Source organism: Suncus etruscus, chromosome 4 (assembly GCF_024139225.1).
Source record: "Suncus etruscus isolate mSunEtr1 chromosome 4, mSunEtr1.pri.cur, whole genome shotgun sequence".
Classification (NCBI taxonomy): domain Eukaryota; kingdom Metazoa; phylum Chordata; class Mammalia; order Eulipotyphla; family Soricidae; genus Suncus; species Suncus etruscus.
In genome coordinates this window covers 16,382,684-16,403,940 of record NC_064851.1, presented here as the reverse complement: position 1 = coordinate 16,403,940, position 21,257 = coordinate 16,382,684, and the positions used below count along the sequence as shown (strand labels likewise).

Genomic DNA, 21,257 nt, shown 5'->3' with positions numbered 1-21,257 from the left:
AGACACTTGGCTTCACTTCCTGAAAACTGACCTCCTCCAAGTAGATGTGCAACATGTCGGGCGCAGACTCCACCTTCTTTACCACGGGTTGTTGTAGAAGCTAGAGAGGAAAGGTACCAGGTAAAAGCTCAAAGACCAAGGCTACCCTGTGCCCCAGATCCTCTCTGAAATAGGCTCTGGAATCCTCTCTGGAACAGTCAAGTACACCATCCCATGGTGGGAAACAGAAGCAAAGGACGCCAAGAAGAGTCTCATGGTCTAATCCTTACAAGCCTGTGGCGCCCTTTGGATACACAGCCATGAGGTATACATTGGCCACACTGCCCAGGCTATGGAACTGATGAAGTGAGGAGAAGAGAAGCTGCTTACTTGCTGACGGGTGCCCGCCTCAGGACTGAACCCTGAAAGCATCTTCACTTCCACAATGGCCATGTTGGAGGCTCCCCGGCTCCCCACATAACTGAGAGTAAAGAGAAGCCAGCCTGTATGAGTCCTTGCACACTTGTAGACATGCTCAAAGACAGATATACATACAGATACATAAGCCCATTTATGCACGCAAGGTCACAGGTGCACATGCAGACACACTCAAGAACACACATGCATGTATGAAAGCACAAGGACACACATGCAAGTACATACACACAGGTGCCTATTATCCAGTGCAGCCCGTCACCCAGTGTCCTCCAACAACACCACCACCACTGCCCCCTCCAACTCCCCACCTCAGCTTCCCCCTCACCTGACGTGGATACTGAGAGTCAAGGAGCGAGGCCAAGAAGGGGACTCACACTGAGCACCTCCAGTGTCCACACTCAGTTGAAAGGTCTCAGCAGTTTTGGGAGGAAAAATGTTGTATCTCAGCACCGTCTAGCGGGAGGAAATAGATCACATCAGAGCCAGGAAGAACTTTCCAGATTGTACCTTCCAAACCTACTTTTCCTTGCATGTCAGGGAAGAGAAAAGGTTCTGCTGGCAGGGAAGGAACCTCGAGGTTTTGCTTTCCCCATTCCCAGCTCCATCGCTGTTTCCAAGCTTACCTGCACATACACACAGCCCCGGCCGGAGGCCTCCAGCATATAGACTCCGGGGACATAGGGCAGAGCCTTCTGCTGAGATACCAGCCGGTTGGCGGCTTGAATGCGGAAAGAGCGCTGGAAGTTTCCAGAGGATTTCACAACAAGGCCTAGCTCCTCTGAGGGTTCATAGGCAGTGGCAGCGTATTTGGCAAGAGCTTGGAGGGCCACCACTGTGTCCTGGGGAAAAAACCATCCCCTTGTGAGTCAATGCACTAAACCTCAAGTCACTACAGAACATGCACCTCTCTCTACTGGAGATCTGTTAGCGTGGGTGATCCGGGGTCAGAGAGATAGAACAGCAAGGTGGAGACTTGCCTTGCATGTGCCCATGCTGGGGATGTTGACATAGAAATCACAAGACCTTATCTTAGGGACAATCACCCAAGTGTTTCTGAAACAATCCACGTCATTACACTAATATCACAAAGGACTCAGAAATGGAACCTAGCTTCAGAAAAAACTATCATTCAAAGTAAGTGGATTATTATAATAAATATAGCTATATAACTATATAATGCTATGTAATTCATAGTTCTATAGCTATCATATAATTACATATAAGTATTTAAATGATTTCATATATATATATGGAACAGTAGTTCTTTGGATTTTTTTTTTTTTTTATGCCTGGAGATGCTCCTTCAGTGCCAGGGTTTCAGCACACAAAGCCTTTTCTTCGATCTGATGCTGTTCATTTTTGAAGAGAGAACGTTAAAAGTGTTGGAAGTCTGGGTCAGAGCAATAGTACAACAGATAAGGTGCTTGCCTTGCTCAGGCTTAACCAGGGCTGGATCTCTGGCATCCCAAATGGTCCCTTGAGCCTGACCAGGAGATGACCTATGACTTCCTGTAATTAGTTGCCCAGGATTTCACTGAAAAGTAACTCTGCTATATATCTGTCACTGAGAGCATCCCCCACCCCATACTCCCACCCCCTACCGTTTCCTCTACAGCTTTCAAAAATGACATATAATTATGTGGAGCTCACCAGGAGGAAGTCTTTCCTGAGCTACCTTTCTTTGCCAAGAATCTTTCTGAACTAAGGAAGCAAAACAGCCATATTGTTTTTTTTTTAATTCCAATTAAGTCATTATCACCTAATTACCACCTATAAACTCAGCGCTATTAACATCTTTACTAGACACCCCACTTATTGAAATCTGTTCATTATCTGAAGCAAGGGGCAGGGGTTAGGCCATACCCGGAAGTTCTCAGGACAATTACTGGCTCTGTGCTGAGGAGTGACAGACTCCTGGCATTGCTTAAAGGACCATGACGCTATATCAGGGACCACCAGGGTCCATCACCGCAAATGCCTTTTCTCCTGTACTGTCTTTAACTCCAGGAAGAAACCTTTTATGCTTATAGATCCCATTATTGGCATTCTAAGTTTTGTTTTGGGGCAACACTTGGCAGTATCCAGGGCTTATTTCTGGCTCTGTGCTCAAGGCGTTCTGGCAGGGCTCAGAGAACCATACATGGAGCCCAAAATCGAACCAGGGTCAGTTGTGTGTAAGGCACATACCCTACCCACTGTACTATTACTCTAACTAACCCTCCTGGCTTTCTAATCTGATAGATATATTTAGTAATGATGTACTGCCTGCTTTACATATCAGACCTGAAGCTGAGGATGTTTCCAAATCATGAAAAAGCATCAAGCACCTTCCATGCCAGGGATGCGTTCACACCTGCCAAATCTGCGAATCCTTCACTATATTACCCATAAGTCTCATCTTCCTCTTTGTAGATTTTGTAGGTTCTTGGACGGAGAAGACAAGGATGATACAAGTATCCCTTTCTTCATACTGGCCCTAAGCCCACATGAAAAGTGGCAGGTAGGAGAACAAGCTAGTTACCTGTGTGGAAGCGAAGCCACCATATGCATTGCGTTGCTTGGCCAACCAAGCTACTATACCAGTGGCCTTGGCGATCTCCTGTGGAATTAGATTGGGCTTGTTGATCAAGGCCAACAGTACGTAGGAAGTAAGTTCCACTTCTACAGCCTCTGGCTTCAACCAAGGGCTGGAGTTTGATGACCGAGTGGGTGTCTGGCTCCAGTGAATGGACTCTCCTGGGGGTGAGGTGGGAGGACACATCGTAAGGACGATCTTGAGAGGAAATGACTTTTCCATCACTCCACTGGAAATGCTGCACCTTTGAGTCTAGTGTTTATCACTTAAACACTCATTGTGTATTAGAAAATTATGCTTCTTTTTTGTTTTGTTTTGTTTTTGGCAATAGCCAATGGTGCATGGGCAATTTCTGGATCTGAATTACTCCTGAAGGACTCAGGTGACCATATGGGAGGCAAGAAATCAAAACTCAGGTTGGCTGCATACAAGGCAAATACCCTAACCGTTGTGCTTCCACTCTGAGAAAAATATATTTCTCAGTTATCTTTGGACTTACCAGCCACCACGTAGATGTGAGAAAATGTCTGTGTGGTGAGTATGCATGTATATGCACCCCCACAAGTAATTCCTCAAGGACAATTTAGGGCTATTGCTGCATGCCTCTAGTAATTATGTGATAACTACCCACCTGTGTTCATGTATGAATCCTAAAGTGAAGGAACTATATTTCATATTGTCCCCTGAGCCTTCCAGGAGTAATTTCTGAGTGCAGAGCCAGAAATAACCCTGAGCATGGGGTATAGTGCCAAAACTAAAACAAAATAAACAAAACAAAAGGCAGAAGGGTCCAGGAGGCAGCCCCAAGGGCGGAAGCCCAATCCCACCCCCAAATCCTAAAGTTAGAATGGAAATAAGTAGAATCTTCTTTATGTATTTGGGCACATTGTGTGTGTGTGTATGTGTGGGGGGCTGCTGACTGGATTTTAGCAATTTTCAGCATTGACTTTTCCTTACTCAAGAGCTTAAATATTTTAAGAAGAAAAAAGAACAGTACAGGAGGCATGCAACTAGCCTGGCATGCAGTTGTCCCTAGTTGGATCTCGGGTACCCTATAAGGTTCCCTTGAGCACTGCCAGGCACATCCTGGTATGCTAACCTCTATCCCAAATACTAAAAAAAGGCAAGTGTGGGGCCGGAGAGATAGCATGGAGGTAAGGCGTTTGCCTTTCATGCAGGAGGTCATCGGCTGGAATCCCGGCGTCCCACATGGTCCCCTGTGCCTGCCATGAGCAATTTCTGAGCCTGGAGCCAGGAATAACCCTTGAGCACTGCCGGGTGTGACCCAAAAACTACAAAAAAAAAAAAAAAAAAAAGGGCAAGTGTGGGCCGGGAAGGTGGCGCTAGAGGTAAGGTGTCTGCCTTGCAAGCGCTAGCATAGGACGGACTGCGGTTCGATCCCCCTGCGTTCCCATATGGTCCCCCCAAGCCAGGGGCGATTTCTGAATGCATAGCCAGGAGTAACCCCTGAGCATCAAATGGGTGTGCCCCCCCAAAAAAGGCAAGTGTATAATTCTGAGAATTCCTCCTTCCTTCCTTCCTTCCTTCCTTCCTTCCTTCCTTCCTTCCTTCCTTCCTTCCTTCCTTCCTTCCTTCCTTCCTTCCTTCCTTCCTTCCTTCCTTCCTTCCTTCCTCCCACCCTCCCTCCCTTTCTCCCTCCCTCCATCCCTCCCTCCCTCCCTCCGCCAACATGGGTTCGATTCCCAGCATTCCATATGGTCCCCTGAGCCTACCGGGAATGGTTCCTGAGCACAGAGTCAGGAGTAAGCCCTGAGCATATCCAGGTGTGTGAAATTAACTGGATGACATCAAACTCAGTATACTCCTTGATACTCATTGGTCCGAAACATCTTATTTGGGGGGGGGGGGTCATCCCCGGTGATGTTCAGGGATTACTCTTGTCTATGTGCTCAGAAATCGCTCTGGCTTTGGGGACCATATGGGATGCTGAGGGATTGAACCACAGTCCGTAGTAGGTCAGCTGCATGCAAGGCAAATGCTCTACCACTGTGCCACTGCTCCAGCCCAAGTCGGAAACATCTTTAAATATAGTACCTTGGATTGGTGTTTAGACTACTTAATCTCCACCCCAGACTCTTCCCAATAAATATCCGGGTCTTAGGAAAAAGCTCTCTTGGCACGGCTTTTTGGGGGTTGGAGCGATAGCACAGTGGTAGGGCTTTTGTTTTGCATGCTGCTGACCTGGGTGAACCCAGGTTTAATCTCTGGCATCCCACAAGGTCCCCTGATCCTGCCAGGAGCGATTTCTGGGCACAGAGCCAGGGGTAACCCCTGAGTGCCACTGGGTGTGGCCCAAAAACAAAAACAAAAACAAAAAAAAGAAAGGAAAGAAGAGAGAAAAGAAAGGAAAGAAGAAAGAGAGAAAAGAAAGGAAGATAGAGAGAAGAGAGAAAAAAAAGAAAAAAGAAAGAAGGAGAGAAAGAAAAAGAATAAAGAAAGATAAAAGCTCTTTTGCATTTTCGGCTCGCCTCACTGAACTGTCTGCTTCTTAGGAGCTGAAGGCTTGAGTGTTTGGGTTTCCTGAACCAGTTTCACCCTCTTCAGTGTATGTGGATTATTTCCTGCATCAGTGTTTGCTTCCAGACCTGAGTCTCCCCAGTATCCTGGCTTTGGAGATTGAGGCCTCATTTCAGACAGGTGTGGCAAAAAAAAAAAAAATGTCCAAAAGAATAAAACCTTAGATTGGCCTGGTACAAGGTAAGTGCCCTATCCACTGCACTTTCTAGCTCCCAAAGCACTTATCTTGTATGCAGCTGACCCTGGCTGACCTGACCATGGCACCTCATATGATGCCCTGCATACCACCGGGGTTACTTCATATTTTTTGTTTGTTTGATTTTGGTTTTTGGTCACACCCAACAGCACTCAGAGGTTACTCCTGGCTCTGGGCTCAGAAATTGCTTCTGGCAGGCTTGGGGGACCATTTGAGATGGCGGGGATTGAACCTGGGTCTGTCTCAAGTCGGCAGCATGCAAGGCAAATGCCCTACCATTGTGTTATCACTCCAACCCCATCAAGATTCACTTCTGGGGCCGCAGAGATAGCATGGAGGTAAGGTGTTTGCCTTGCATGCAGAAGGTCGGTGGTTTGAAACCCTGCATCCCATATGGTCCCCTGAGCCTGTCAGGGGCGATTTCTGAGCATAGAGCCAGGAGTAATTCCTGAGCAATGCTGGGTGTGAACCAAAATCCAATAAAAACAACAACAAAAAAAGAGATTCACTTCTAAGCACAGAGCCAAAAATAGTCCCTGAGCACCTCTGGGTGTGGCCCCAAGTACCACTCCCTGGCCCCCCAATCAAACAAACACTAAAACTAGAGCATGGTCTCAACTCCCTGCACACAGATTGGTGGCAATCCGCAGATGGAGGAAGGTTGAAATCCACAGCACTTCAGTCTTGGTTCTAACTGCTGGTCAGTGGGTCTTTAGGTTGGACAGGTTGAACACTGCTCTAGGCCAGATTGTTGTTATTGCTGCTGTTGTGGTTGTTTTAGGCCATGGTCAGCTGTGTTTAGGACTTACTCTTTGCTCTGTGCTCAGGGATCAATCCTGGTGGTTCTTGGGGCTCCAGATGCAGTGCCAGGGATGGAACTGGGGTTGGCGGCACACAAGGCAAGTAAGTGCCTTATTCTGTGTATTATCTCTTGAACCGTAGGTAATTTCGGGTGTGGGGTGGGAGGATGTGGGTGGGGATTGAATTTGAGTCCTCTCACATTCAAGGCTAGCAGCATTTTACTCCTGAGATGAAAACCACTCTACCACTGTTGGCACCTCAAAAGCTTTCCAAGACTGCTGGACCTTGACACAAAAATCTCAACAGTAATTTTCTGACAAGCACTTTTACAGAGAAGCAGTCTGGCTGTAGTGCTGTGGGTGTGTGTGTGGGGGGGTGTTAAATCACAGAGCCTGTTCCTTCATCCACATACCTGAGATGATGGCCTGCTGGTCTAACTTTTCAAGAAGCTTGCTTCTCAGATCCAGGTCCCCCGCCAGAGAAAATGTGTATGCAAGGAGGGCCTGTGAGTACTGGGAGCTGACGGTGGCCAGGGAATTTCTGAGGCACTGCAGGCCCTGAGCAACCATTGGATCCTGAAACAGAAAGGAAGAATTAGACTCATAGCTCTTCCATGCAGGGAGGAAAGGAGTAGGAAATCATCCTGGTTGTCCTTGAGGTTAAAAGGCAGAAGAATTGGGGCCAAAGTGATAGCACAGTGGTAGGGCATTTGCCTTGCATGCATGCAGCCAACCTGGGTTTGATTCCCAATATCCCATATATCCCCCCAAATCTAGTAGGAGTGATTTCTGAGCACAGAGCCAGGAGTAACCCCTGAGTGTGGGGTATGGCCCCAAAACTAAAACAAAACAAAACTAAATTAAAAGGCAGAAGAAGGGTCTAGGAGGCAGCCCCAAGGGTGGAAGGAATACTTTGCATGTAGGAGGCCCACATTTCATCTCTGACACTCCATGGGGTCCCCACCAGTACTGCTAATGAGCAACCGCCTAATCACCTGAGCAATGCTAAGTGTGACCCAAATGCCTCCCTGCCTCCCTGCCCCAAAGCATTATACATAAATCAGTACGAGGCAGACCCAAGGCCCAGAGGGCTCCAGAAAGAGCCACAATAGCACAGACACTCACATGTGGGCTTTTGCCCATTTCCAGCAAAGCCGCTGTGATGTAGGCTGTCAGGGAGACATCGTCATCCACGCCACCCTAAAAGACAACAGCAGGGCAGGGTAGCTGCAGGCACAGGCAACTCTGTGCAAGGACCACAAAAACAGCTTGAAGTATGGAAGAAGTGTTTGACATATACCAAGCCCTGAGCTGGATTCCTGGCACTGCATCTCCTCTTAGCACTGCTGGACCAGCACTGAACTCTCTGGGCTATGCAGCCCCCACATATGTTCCCCTTTGTTCACAGCTTTGTTCCCCTGAGCATTACTTGGGAGCTCTCCCCAAGAGAAAAAAAAAAACAAAACACAGAGCTCTTTCTCAGTGATCAGAGCCATAGTACAGTAGGGAGGGCATTTGCCTTGCACATAGCCCACTTGGGTTTGATCCCTGGTATCCCAGATGGTCCCCTGAGCCTTCCAGGAGCGATTTCTGAGTGCAGAGCCAGGAGTAACCCCTAAGGACCACCCATTGTGTCTCCAAAACCAAAAATAAAAGCTGTTTGTCAGAACAGGGTTATGTGTGATTGTGTATTTGGCAAGGAGATCCTGGCATTTGCATTCTCAACTTCTTTGGGGAGGGTAACTGAGGCTGCTGAGCTGAGAAGCTCTGTGCAGAACCAAATTGTAGACCAGATATTTGTTTTTCAAACACAGGATCTGGGGGCTCAATTGCATCAGAATTGGATCTTGCAGAAGTAGGGCTGAAGGGCTGGAAAAATAGTACATTGGGGGCTGGAGAGATAGCACAGCGGCGTTTGCCTTGGAAGCAGCTGATCCAGGACCTAGGTGATTGGTTCAAATCCCGGCATCCCATATGGTCCCCCATGTCTGCCAGGGGCTATTTCTGACCAGATAGTCAGGAGTAACCACTGAGCACTGCCAGGTGTGGCCCAAAAACCAAAAAAAAAAAAAAAAAAAAGAAAGAAAAATAATACATTGGGACGGGCACTTGCCTTGCACATAGCCCACCTGGGTTTGATCCCTGGCACCCCAGGCTCAGAGTCCCCGGAGCACAGCCAGAAGTGATTTCTGAGTGCAGAGTCAGGTGTGGCCCCCAAATCCAAAACAAAACAATAAAACCAAACAAGCTCTCCCAGGAATGATCACTGAACACAGCCAGGAGCAACCCCTACATACTACCAAGTATGGCCCAAAACAACAAAAGCAAAAAAGAAAGGCAGGACTGAATTCCAAAGCTGGCTGCTGCCCGGGCCAGTGTCCTTCTGGCCATCCTGGCTCCCGTCCGTACCTTCATAGCTGTGTGAAGGAGCTTCCCCACATTGGTGAAGCAGCCGCTGGCCAGCTGAGTGCCCGCCATCCACTTGAGGGCCTCCTGAATGATCTTGTCATCAATGAAGATGAATTTCTGAGCTTGGCTGAAGCACTTGGTGACAAAAGCTGTAAGCCTATGTGGGGGCAGAGGGAAATGTGGCCTGAAGAGGGCATTTCAGGCCAGAATGTCATGCCATCTTCAGTTAGTTTATTCAGGTAGTTGGTTAATTCAGGAAGGGAGGGAAAGGGCAAAAACTGGAGAGGCTCAAAGGCAGGCAGAAGAGTGCAAGGGATGCGTGACCATGCCTGAGACCAATATGGGTGTGACAAAGGAGGCAGAGGATGGGGTGCAAGAAGAAGCGAGGCCAGAGTGATCGCTCCCTTGAGTTGAGCTGAGATATGGAGGAGGCCTGGAACCACAGTACCACATGGTCGCCTGAGCACTGCTGGGAGCAACCTCAAAGCACTGAGCCAGGAGTAGTTACTAAGCATCACTCTGTATGACTAAAAACCCCCATCCCTAAAAGTCCCCCTAAAAACAGGGGGGCTAGGAGTGCAGGGTGGGTGGGGACCTGGAGACAAGTGGTGCAGAGTGGGGTTGAAACATGGTATACAAGAAACCCGGGATGTCCAATACAATCTAAATATTTAATTTTTAAAAAATTAGGGGCCAGGAGAGATAGCATGGAGGTAAGGCATTTGCCTTTCATGCAGAAGGTCATCGGTTCGAATCCCGGCGTCCCATATGGTCCCCCGTGCTTGCCAGGAGCAATTTCTGAGCATGGAGCCAGGAGTAACCCCTGAGCACTGCCAGGTGAGACCCAAAAACCAAAAAAAAAAAAAAAAAATTAGGGGCCAGAGTGATAGTACAGTGGGTAGGGCACTTGCCTTGCACACAGTCAACTCAGGTTTGATCTCTAGCATACCAAAGTTTCCTCAAGCCCTGCCAGGAGTAATTCCTGAGTGCAGAACCAGGAGTAACTATTGAGGATTGCTGGGTGTAGCCCCAAAACAAAAATAGCAAGAAATGAAAGAAATAAAAAATGAGTGCGGAGAGGGAAGAGGGCATTCCCAGAGGGCCTGGACTGATGCTGTGGGGTGCAGTGCTCCTGGTGTCCAGGGTCACAGTACCAAGTGTTTCCATTTCCATCCTGCTCCCCGAAAGCGCTGTAGGACCCGTTGCTGTGTTTGTAGAGAAGCTCCTGCTGGTAACCTGGGACAAAGGATGTGCTTTTAGATCAGGGCGAGTTTCCAAAAATACTTCAAGGCTTTCCAAGGCAAAGGAAACTTCAAGAGCCCAAGCTTCCCGGTACCATTTTCTTTGGGAATTGGGGGGGGATAGATCCTATTGAAGACATCCCACCCAGGACCCTCTGCATGCGCTCCAGCCCTGTGCCATCCGCCAGTCACTTCCCTGTATGTTGAACCTCGGTTGGTCGCATGCAAGGCATATGCTCTACCCACTGTGCAATCACTCTGCCTCCCCAACCCTAAAAAAGCTTTTTAGAAGGCAGAACTGAAGGGTTGCGGTGATGGTATGTTAAGTATTTAGAGGCTTTCATAGTATTTCTCTTTGGTACATGTTTTTTCTGCCTGCTTTCCAACCTACGACCTTCAGGTAGGGGGCGCTGTTTAGATCTGAATAAATAGGAGTTAAACTGGGAGGACTGGGTTCCTTTTGCAGTTGGCTAGTGAGCTCTAAAGTTTTGGAGCAGCCGGCAGCTGGGAAAAGAATTTTGTGTCCTACCTTCTTGCTTCTTCTTACCCTCCTGTCTGTGTAGATTATTACATCTACATTATGCATCTATACAACCAGAACAGCTTCCCCTGTCCTGGTGACTCTACAATAGTAGAGTGGCAGGGCACTTGCCTTGCTGGCATGTGGCTGCACCTGCCCTTGGAAGCTACCACCCACCCTTGGAACCAAGGGTTAAGAATGATAGAACGGGGGCTGGAGAGATAGCATGGGGGTAAGGCGTTTGCCTTGCATGCAAAAGGACGGTGATTCGAATCTCGGCATCCCATATGACCCCCCCCACACTCCCCCTCCATGCCTGCCAGGAGCGATTTCTGAGCACAGAGCCAGGAGTAACCCTTGAGCACTGCCGGGTGTGACCCCCCAAAAAAAAAGAAAAAAAAAAAGAATGATAGAATGATGGGGCCAGAGAGTGCCAGATGTGACCCAACAACAACAACAACAACAAAAAGAATGATAGAATGAGGAATGAGGCAGACAGGGCTGGCAACAGCCAACACCTAATCTGGAATGCCACTGAGGCCAGGCAACAGTGACTGCTCTATCTCTGATCTTCCTCCTAGAGGAAACACCTCTTAAGATAAACCCATTATAAAGATGTTTATCCCAAAAGACTGAGTGCTTCAGATGTGTAAAATCTTCGCCCAGATAGATAAAGACAATTACTTAATTGGTCAAAGAATGCTGTTCTGATGATGGTGACTCCTGGTTTTAAGCAATAAAAAAAATTTTTTTTGACTGGATAGGATAGTTGGGGTTCTTTGTCCACAAGGCTGTGAGCCCCAGAACTCATACTTTCTGTCTCATTTGCTTAATTTGTTTTTGTTTGAGGCAGTGCTCAAGACTCTGCATTCTCCTGGCTCTTCATTCAGGAATTATTCCTGATGGGCTCAAGAGACCATATGAAGTACCAGGGATTGAATCTGTGTCAACACCTACCATATCTGCTGTGCTATCACTCTGGCCCTTCTGTCTGTTTCACTTATTTAATTAATTTTTTGGGCCATACCCAGCGGTGTTCAGGATACTCTTGTTTCTGCACTTAGGAATTACTCCTGCAAGTGCGCAGGGGAACCTATGGGATACCAGAGATTGACCTTCATGTAAGGTCAGGGTCCTCTCCACAGTACTATCACTCTGGCTCCCCCATTTGCCTATATATATATATTTGTGTGTGTGTGTGTGTGTGTGTGTGTGTGTGATTGTTTTATGAGCCACACTCAGAGCGCTCAAGGGTTATTCCTGGCTCTGTGCTCAGAAATCACTCAGAAATCAGGGGACCATATGGGAATCTGGGAATCGAACCCAGGTCCACCCTAGGTTGGCCGTGTGCAAGGCAAACACCTTGCTATCTTGCTATCTCACTGGCCCGCGCTGTGCTATCGCTAAGCCCCACATTTTGCCCATTTTAAATCCTCCACAGTGGGGCCACAGCGATAGCACAGCTATAGCGTATTTGCCTTGCATGCGGCCAAACCTAGATAGACCTCGGTTCGATTCCCGCCATCCCATATGGTCCCCCCGAGCCTGCCATGAATGACTTCAGAATGCAAAGCCAGGAGCACTGCCAGGTGTAACCCAAAAACAAAAACAAAACTGATAAATCCTTCACATCTACTGTTCATTCAAGACTAGTTTCAGCAGAAAGGTGCTCAAGAAGAAAGCTATGAAGACTATTGTTATTATTATTATTATTATTATTATTATTATCAATTTGTTTGCCAAAGTCAGCCTTGCTGAGGGGCTACTTACTCCTGGCTATGTGCTTGGGGGCTGCTCTGGGCAGTGCTTAGGAGATTGAAAGCCTGATCACCTCCAGATGCCAGGCTTGAGCCAGCTCTGCAATGTCGAGAAAAAAGAGCAAAGTGACTCACCTTTCTCCAGGAAGCCCACAGCATGCGTCCTCATTTCCTCGGTTAACTGCCCCGACTTCTCCAGGTACTGCAAGACATAGATGATGGGCGCGAACAGCACCATATTCTGTTCTCCGCAGCCGCTTGGCATCTGTACCAGGTTGTCGAGGTTCTGCAGGGCTGTGCCCATGATGTCACCTGCAATGCAGCAGAGAGAGGAGCCGCAAAGAGTTGTCATTCAGGTCACAGACATGCACTAAAGCATTATTTTTGTGTTTGTTTTGTTTTATCTTGGGCCACATCCAGTGGTGCTCAGGGGTTACTTCTGACTCTGCATTCAGGAATCGCTCATGGTGAGTTCAGAGGACCATATGGGACAGCAGGAATTTAAATCCGGGTCAACTGTGCGTGCAAGGCCAACATCTTATCTGCTGTGCTATCACAAAAATAATGCCCCAGCATTATTATTTTATTCTATTATTAAATTACTGTGAGAGACAGAGTTAAAAAATTGTTGATAACTGAGTTTTGGTCAAACAATACTCCAACACCAGTCCCTTCACCATGTTCATTTTTCACTATCAACGTTCTCAGTTTTCCTGCCATGGTCCCACCCCCAGCCTGTCCCTAGGGCAGACACTTTTCTTCTCTCTCAGAGCATTATTTATTATTTTTTGTTTGTTTGTTTGTTTCTGGGCCACATTTGGTGGCACTTGGGTTATTCCTGGCTCTGCCCTCAGAAATCACTCTTGGCAGTTTCAGAGGACCATATGGGATCCCAGGGATCAAACTCAAGTTGGCCACATGCAAGGCAACTGCCCTATCCATTGTGCTATTGCTCTAGACCTGATTATTTTATTATTATTATTATTATTATTTATTATTGCCATTGTTGCTGCCTTTTGTTGTTGTTTTGGTTTTGTTTTGATTTCAGGACACACTTGGCTTGGTCCTGGCTTTGCGGTCAGGGATTATTCCTGGCAAGGTTCAGGGGACCCTACGGGGTGCCTAGGATCAAACCTAGGTTGGCTACATGCTACACAGGTACCTTGACTACTGCTCTATCACTCTGGTTCCATGATGTTTTTGAGTCACATTGTGCCATATTCAGGGGCTAATCCAGTTCTGTGCTTGTGGATCCTGTAGTGCGATAGATCACTGGACTCCTTTTATTTTACTTTATTTTTTATTTATTTATTTATTTATTTTTTGTGGTTTTTGGGTCACACCCAGCAGTGCTCAGGGGTTATTCCTGGCTCCAGGCTCAGAAATTGCTCCTGGCAGGCACAGGGGACCATATGGGGCGCCGGGATTCGAACCGATGGCCTCCTGCATGAAAGGCAAATGCCCTACCTCCATGTTATCTCTCCGGCCCCTTTATTTATTTTATTAAAACAATTGTGAGAAACAGAATCTTTCACAGTCAAATTTGAGTTATACAATGAGTCAGGGCCCTTCCCACCACCAATATCAACCTTCCTCCACTATTGGACCCAGAGTACATCCTATATCACCACCCTTTCTTTGTCCCCTGGCCTGCCAGTATAACAGTTCCTTTTAAGTTTAGATTGTTAAAGTGTAGGTCCCTTGATACTATTATCATTGATTTTGGCTTGGATATTTAGTTCTGTCCTTGTTTATTTCCCCACCAAATGCATCCAAGACTACTTGGCCTTTCATTAATCCTTTCTTCTTAGTTTTATAAGTCTTTTATTTATTTTGGGGGGGGGTCACACCTGGCAGCGCTCAGGGGTTACTCCTGGCTCTATGCTCAGAAATTGCTCCTGGCAGGCTGAGGGGACCATATGGAATGCCTTCTGCACACAAAGCAAACACCTTACCTCCATGCTACCTATCCGGCCCCAAGTCTTTTATTTTTTTTTATCTTTTATTTTTTTATTATTTTCTTTTTTGAGGGGGGAAGGGGCACTTCTTGGCAGTGCTCAGGGCTTATTCCTGCATCTGTGCCCAGGGATCACTTCTGGTGAAGGTCAAGGGAGCATATGCTATGCCAGGGATTGAACCCAGATGGCCTGTGTACAAGTTAAATGCTCTGTTCAATAAACTCTCTCTCTCTCTAGCCATTTCTTTAACTTCTTTAAAAATTGTTTTTCCGTGGGGCCGGAGCTGTGGCTCAAATGGTAAGGCATCTGCCTTGCCCGCATTAGCCTAGGACGGACCAGTTCGGTCCCCCCGGCGTCCTATAATGGTCCCTCACGCCAGGAGCAATTTCTGAGTGCATAACCAGGAGTAACCCCTGAGCATCACTGAGTGTGGCCCAAAAACCAAAAAAAAAATTTATTTATTTTTTTTTTTGGTTTTTGGGCCACACCCGGCGGTGTTCAGGGGTTACTCCTGGCTGTCTGCTCAGAAATAGCTCCTGGCAGGCACGGGGAACCATATGGGACACCGTGATTCAAACCAACCACCTTTGGTCCTGGATCAGCTGCTTGCAAGGCAAACGCCACTGTGCTATCTCTCCGGGCCCAAATTTTTTTTTCTTAAACTTCTTTTTGTTTGTTTTTGTTTGTAGGACATACCCAGTGATGCTTAGCAGTTATTCCTGGCTCTACATTCAAGAATCACTCCTGGCAGTGCTCAAGGGACCATATAGGATGTTGTAGATCAAATCCAGGTCTGCTGCATCCAAAGTAAATGCCCTCCCTGATGTACTATCATTCTGGCCAGTTTCTTTAAAAACATTTTTTTGGGGGCCCGGAGAGATAGCACAGCGGCATTTGCCTTGCAAGTAGCCGATCCAGGACCAAAGGTGGTTGGTTTGTATCCTGGTGTCCCATAGGGTCCCCCGTGCCTGCCGGGAGCTATTTCTGAGCAGACAGCCAGGAGTAACCCCTGAGCACCGCCGGGTGTGACCCAAAAAGAAAAAAAATTTTGGGGGGGGGGGTTTGGGCCACACCCGATGATGCTCAAGGATTACTCCTGGCTATTCGCTCAGAAATCGCTCCTGGCTTGGGGGACCATATGGGACGTGGTTCATCCTTGGCAAGGCAAATGTTCTACCGCTTGTGCCACCGCTCCAGCCCCAGTTTCTTTATTTTCTTATAGTCACTTTAAGGGACCTCAACAAACTTAATGCCATTGAAGTTTCTTAGTGTGGCTAGCTGTTTCTAAATTTCTGCCACCACATTCAAGAAAGGAGATTTAATTACTGGTTTCCTCCTTTGTCTTGAATGGAAGTAATCCTTTCTGTGCGTGTGCGTGTATGCGTGTGTGTTTGTGCGTGTGTGCGTGTGCGAGTGTGTGTGTGAAAAACTCAGGGGCTACTCCTGGCTCTGTGTTCAAGAGTGACCCCTGGTGGAACCAGGGGGAACCATCTTCAGTGCTTGGGGGATCTGCTGTGTGTAAGGCAAGGGCTTTACCTACAGAGCTATCTCTTGGTGCTCCTCTTCTTCCTTCTTAACTTCTAACCTCCGCACCATTCCTTCATATGGGTCTGCCCGCCCCTCCCATGCCAACTCTGGCAGCCTCCACTTCACTTTCCCCCCTCTGAACCCAGCCCACCCCCTGGCCCAGCTGCTCACCCAGAACAGTAACATAAGCCTTGGTGGAATCAGGCACAACATCCTTCGGGAGCTCCAGGGAAACGGATTCGGACATAACTTTTCCTGAGAAAAAGCAGAGAAAGGGTGAAATGCTGCGGATTCTCTGGCTCAAAACACAGAGCTACCACTCCATAATCTGAGTGTTTCTGCACCCCAGGTTTATAGTGCAGTGGAGGAAGATTTCAAAAGAAACCCAATTCCTCAGGCATTTTGCTGAAAATAACTTTCCCAGGGCCGGAGAGATAGCATGGAGGTAAGGCGTTTGCCTTTCATGCAGGAGGTCATCGGTTCGAATCCCGGCGTCCCATATGGTCCCCATGCCTGCCAGGAGCAATTTCTGAGCCTGGAGCCACGAATAACCCCTGAGCACTGCCGGGTGTGACCCAAAAACCACAAAACAAAGAAACAAACAAACAAACAAAAAACAAGAAAATAACTTTCCCAGGGCCCCAACTGTGATGTATATGAGCTTGCTTCCAATGTGCCTCTCAGTGAAGGGATGCTGGGAGGAGTACTCCCAACTTCTTCTCTAAGTCTTCCTCCCTGGGTCTAAGAAGGTGCCCCGCCAGCCTCTCTCCAGGGTCACCCACCTTTGGGGCACAGCAGAGAGCTGTGGGTCTTCTCCACAGGAACACCTTCAGGCTGGCACAGATGAGGGAGACAAGGAAGACAAAAGTCAGGGCAGGTGATGGGGAAAGACCAAAATGGGGGTATGGGGGGAGGGGCGGAGGAATAGCCAGAGAGATGGTTCAGTGGGCTGAGCACAGGATTTGCAGGCAAGAGGCCTGGGTTTGATTCCTGGTACCACCTGGCTCCTGAGGACAGATCTGGGAGCACAGTAGGTAGGGCACTTGAATTGCACAAAACCAACCCATGTTCAATTCCTGGCACCCATAGGATCTCTCCTGAGCTCTCTCAGAAGTGATCCCTGGGGGCCGGAGAGATAGCATGGAGGTAAGGCGTTTGCCTTTCGTGCAGGAGGTCATCGGTTCGAATCCCGGTGTCCCATATGGTCCCCCGTGCCTGCCAGGAACAATTTCTGAGCCTGGAGCCAGGAATAATCCCTGAGCACTGCCGGGTGTGACCCAAAAACCACAAAAAAAAAAAAAAAAAAAGAAGTGATCCCTGAGCACAGAGCTAGAAGTAAGTCCTGAGCACCACCAAGTATGGACTCCCAGACCCAAAATCTTTAGGGCCGAGGGCTGGAGCTAAGGGCCAGATTAGAAAAACATCTAAAGGTGGTCAGGGGTAACTTTGCATGCAGTTGACCCAGAAACACATGGTCTTGAGTGCTGAAGAGAGACTCGAGCACAGAGCCAGTACCAAATCCTGAGCACCACCAAGTGTGGGTGATCCATCCATTAAATAAAGCAAATTCACAGGGACTTTCCTTAAGGAAGTGGTTAAAGAAGGTCTTTCTTAGCAGTCATTTTGGTTTGTTTTGAGGGCCTCAGACAATGGTGATCAGGGCTTTGTCCTAACTCTGTGCTCAGAGATCACTCCTGGTGGGGCTCTGGGGACCATACAGGGTGCCAGGGATTGAACCCAGGTCAGTCACATGCAAGGCAAGCGCCCTATCATCTCACTGAGTTCTTCTTAGCAGTGACCTTGAAGTGGAGATGAAAGAAAATCTCAGGAAAGAGAAAAGCATCATTGGCAAAGGAAAGAACACATCCTTCTGTGGGCCCCAGGGTGTGAGAGTGTGTGGGGCTTCCAGAGAAACTGAAAACCCATCAGTGTGGCTGCATCTGGCACAGAGGGGGTTGGGGGGGGAGACACTGCACTGGGGACAGGAGAGATCAGTCTTCTGTGGTCTCTGCTGGTGTAGTGTCTGGATCTGCACACTTGGTGGCAGGAACTCACACTAGTATCACAGCACCAGTTACATCCCTGAGCACAGCTAGGAGTCATCCCTGAGGAGTTAGCAGTAATCCCTGAGCACCCACTGAGTGTGGCCCAATACCCCCACCCTACTGCCCAAAAAGAAAAAAGAATAATTTTCTTTTTTTATTTTTGGGCCACACCGATGGTGCTCAAGGGTTTACTCCTGGCTCAGAAATTACACCTGGCAGGTTCAGGGAATCATATGGGATCCTGGGGATCATATCCACATTAGCCATGTACAAGGCAAATGCCCTCCCCACAGTGTTATTGCTCCAGCCCCCAAATCAGAATGATTTTTAAGGAAATCTTGTTATTTTGGGGGATTTTGGGAGCCACACGAAGTGGTCTTCAGGCATCACTTGTACTGGTGCTAGGAAAGACCATATATAAAGTCAAGGATTGAATCTGGGCAGCAGTATGCAAGGCAAACACTTCTTTTTTTGCTTGTTTAGGTTTTGGGGCCACATCTAGAGATGCTTAGGGCTTACTCCTGGTTCTGCACTCAGGAATAACTCCTGACGGTGCTCAGGGGTTATAGAGTATAGTTAATATAACATATAAAATATAAATGATAGAATATGGGCCCTACCCCAATTCTACTGAATCAGAGTTTGCTGTTCTGCAATGGAGGGTGAGGTCCATATGGGATGCTGGGGATTGAACCTGGATCGACCACATGCAAGGCAACAAGCCTTCTCTGATGTACTGTCCTCGAGTACATGTTAGGGATGATGTTAAATGATGTTAGGGAAGGCAATAAGAGAAACACTATTCACAGCTGTATCAGGCACTTATAGGGCCTCAGTGTGGACCATGCAAATTGTGAGGGCACTTGGGAGCCAGGAAGAGAGAGACATGTCTTCTGACCAGGCCTGGGGTGCAAGAGTTTAGAGAGAGTACAGTCCAGCTTGTCTGCCGTCTGCATCTCACACACCTCCACTCAGCCAGACCTACAGCAAACTCACTTTGACTAGTACTGACTTGATGAGTGTATCACTCCGGCCCTTTGCTGGAACAAACACCTTCTGACCTTGACATGATCCACCATTGTCCAGAATCCTAGTGGTAATCGTGAAGTTGATGTGACCTGAGAAGAAAGAGGAGGAAGGTAGATGTTAGCCTGAGGTACCTAGGAGGCTCTGTCCCTCTCCAGCATACATGAAGACTTAAGGACCCAGAAGACACCTGAGGGGCTTGTCCTTTTCTCTTCTCACCAGGCTATGAGTCCCTTTGCCCAAGAACTTCTCATCTTGGGACCAGAGCAAAAGCACAGTGGGTAGAGCATTTGCCTTGCACACTGCCGACCCAGAGTTCAATCCCTAGCATCCCATGGTCCTCAACCTTCATTGCAGAATAGCAAACTCTGATTCAGTAGATTTGGGATATGGTCCATATTCTATAATTTGTAGAGGCACACCTGGTATTGCTCAGGGTTACTCCGGGGTCTGTACTCAGGACAGTGCTCAGGGACTGAATTGGGGTCAGCTACATGCAAGGCAAAAACCCTAATCTCTTTGACTGTCTCTTCAACCCCACTTCCTAACATCATTCTTTTGTTGTTATTGTTTTGGGGCCACCTCCAGCAGTTTTACTTCAGGCTCTGCACTCAGCAATCACTCCTGGCAGTACTTGGCAGACCATATGGGGTGCAGGGAACTGAACCTAGGTCAGCCATGGACAATGTAAACTCCCTATCCACTCACTGTACTACTATTGCTGCTGCTCCCATCCTTCTCTCTCTCTCTCTCTCTCTCTCTCTCTCTCTCTCTCTCTCTCTCTCTCTCTCTCTCTCTCTCTCTCTCTCGGCTACCTATGGTGGTTTTCAAGGCTTCCTCCTGACTTTATACTCAGGGATCACTTTTGGCAATGCTTAAGAGACCATATGGGGTGCTGAAGATCAAACCCAGATTAGCTCCAGATAAGGCAAATACCTTATCTGCTCTACCCGCTGTACTATCTCTCCAACCCTCATTCTTAATTTTTTTTCTTTTGATGAAGCAAGATTTTGAGGGAGAGTTTGGGTCACACCCGGCGCTGCTCAGGGGTTACTCCTGGTTCTGTGTTCAGAAATAACTCCTGACAAGCTCAGGGGACCATATGGGATGCCAGGTATCAAAACCAGGGTTGTCCCAGGTTAGCTGCATGCAGAGCAAATGCCCTACTGCTGTGCTATTGCTCAGGCCCAAAGCAAGATATTTTTATTGTAACTTATTTAGAGAGATGTGAGTGGAGAGATATAGTGTGCTCAGGGAATCACTCTCAGCAGTGCTGAGGAAACCATTAGTGGTGCCAGGAATTGAACTGAGTTGGTTGCATGCCATGCAAGCACCTGATGCCTGTCATCTCTTCACTCTTGCCCATTTATTTCCCACACAGACTTATTTGGAAGCAATGGAGAGAAGGGCCTACTTCACATCATTGGAATAGCACCTGGTGCCCCCTCCATGCTTTGGCTCCACTTCCCAGACCCACCCCACCTTCTCGTACCCAGCTGCACAGCAGTGATGTCCCAGTGAAGAGTTTTGGCTTCATTCGCACAGAGGCAGCTGGAGGCCTGCGAGACCTGTTGCGAATCTACTTGGTAGTCATCTGATGCCGCCAGTTCAGTCTGAACCTGGAGAAGGTGATGCGAGAAGGGGGAATGTTTGAGGACAGGGAGATGGCAGAGCAGTAAGGGATCTTCCTGGCTTGCTGGCACTATGTGGTCCTTCAAGCATCACTAGATGCAGCCTTGGTTTCTCCCAGCACTAGTAGGGTGGCCTGAGTAACCCCAGTCCCAAATCCTCAGGCCCTTCTTGCATTGAACTTCTGGCCCATTTAGCAGAGCATTGCAGGTGGGGTCCCCACATCAACATTGCTTGGGAGCCCCTCCCCCCAATAAACAGAGGTCTGGGTGAGTAAAACAGACAGCATTCAGAGGCTTAGGGAGTTGTGGGGTAACTGACTGACTCCACAGCGGCATATTTGCGGGGATTCCTAAGTGCTGCTTCTCACAGAGGCACAACTAAAGGGGGAAGGAGGCAGGTGGTCCTGTCTCCATATCTTACCCTGATACACTCCTTCAGATAGTTGAAGACGGAGGCCGTCAGGCGGAAGGCCTCCCCGCGAATTACTGAGTAGGGGAGAGTCAGGTCGACAAAGAAGGGCTTGAAGGCCGTCAGGCCCCACAGTGGGGGACAGACCAAAGCCGTTGGTTGAGGATGTGCAGAAAATCATGGCCTTCCACTGGGTGATGGTGTCGGG

At 48.1% G+C, this 21,257-nt stretch overlaps 1 protein-coding gene across 1 annotated transcript in view; it reads right to left on the bottom strand.

Annotated features, from left to right (window-relative positions):
* The window catches only part of A2ML1 (alpha-2-macroglobulin like 1), a 71,792-nt gene that overhangs the window by 22,450 nt on the left and 28,085 nt on the right, over nucleotides 1-21,257 (bottom strand). Inside the window, 16 exon segments of the mRNA XM_049772514.1 lie at nucleotides 32-100; nucleotides 370-460; nucleotides 743-870; nucleotides 1,041-1,256; nucleotides 2,939-3,153; nucleotides 6,940-7,102; nucleotides 7,652-7,726; nucleotides 8,936-9,092; nucleotides 10,090-10,171; nucleotides 12,589-12,765; nucleotides 16,110-16,193; nucleotides 16,721-16,772; nucleotides 18,980-19,101; nucleotides 20,502-20,628; nucleotides 21,062-21,178; nucleotides 21,180-21,257. The exon segment at nucleotides 21,180-21,257 is cut by the window's right edge and continues 34 nt beyond it. Of these exon segments, the coding sequence (XP_049628471.1) occupies nucleotides 32-100; nucleotides 370-460; nucleotides 743-870; nucleotides 1,041-1,256; nucleotides 2,939-3,153; nucleotides 6,940-7,102; nucleotides 7,652-7,726; nucleotides 8,936-9,092; nucleotides 10,090-10,171; nucleotides 12,589-12,765; nucleotides 16,110-16,193; nucleotides 16,721-16,772; nucleotides 18,980-19,101; nucleotides 20,502-20,628; nucleotides 21,062-21,178; nucleotides 21,180-21,257 (1,953 nt within the window).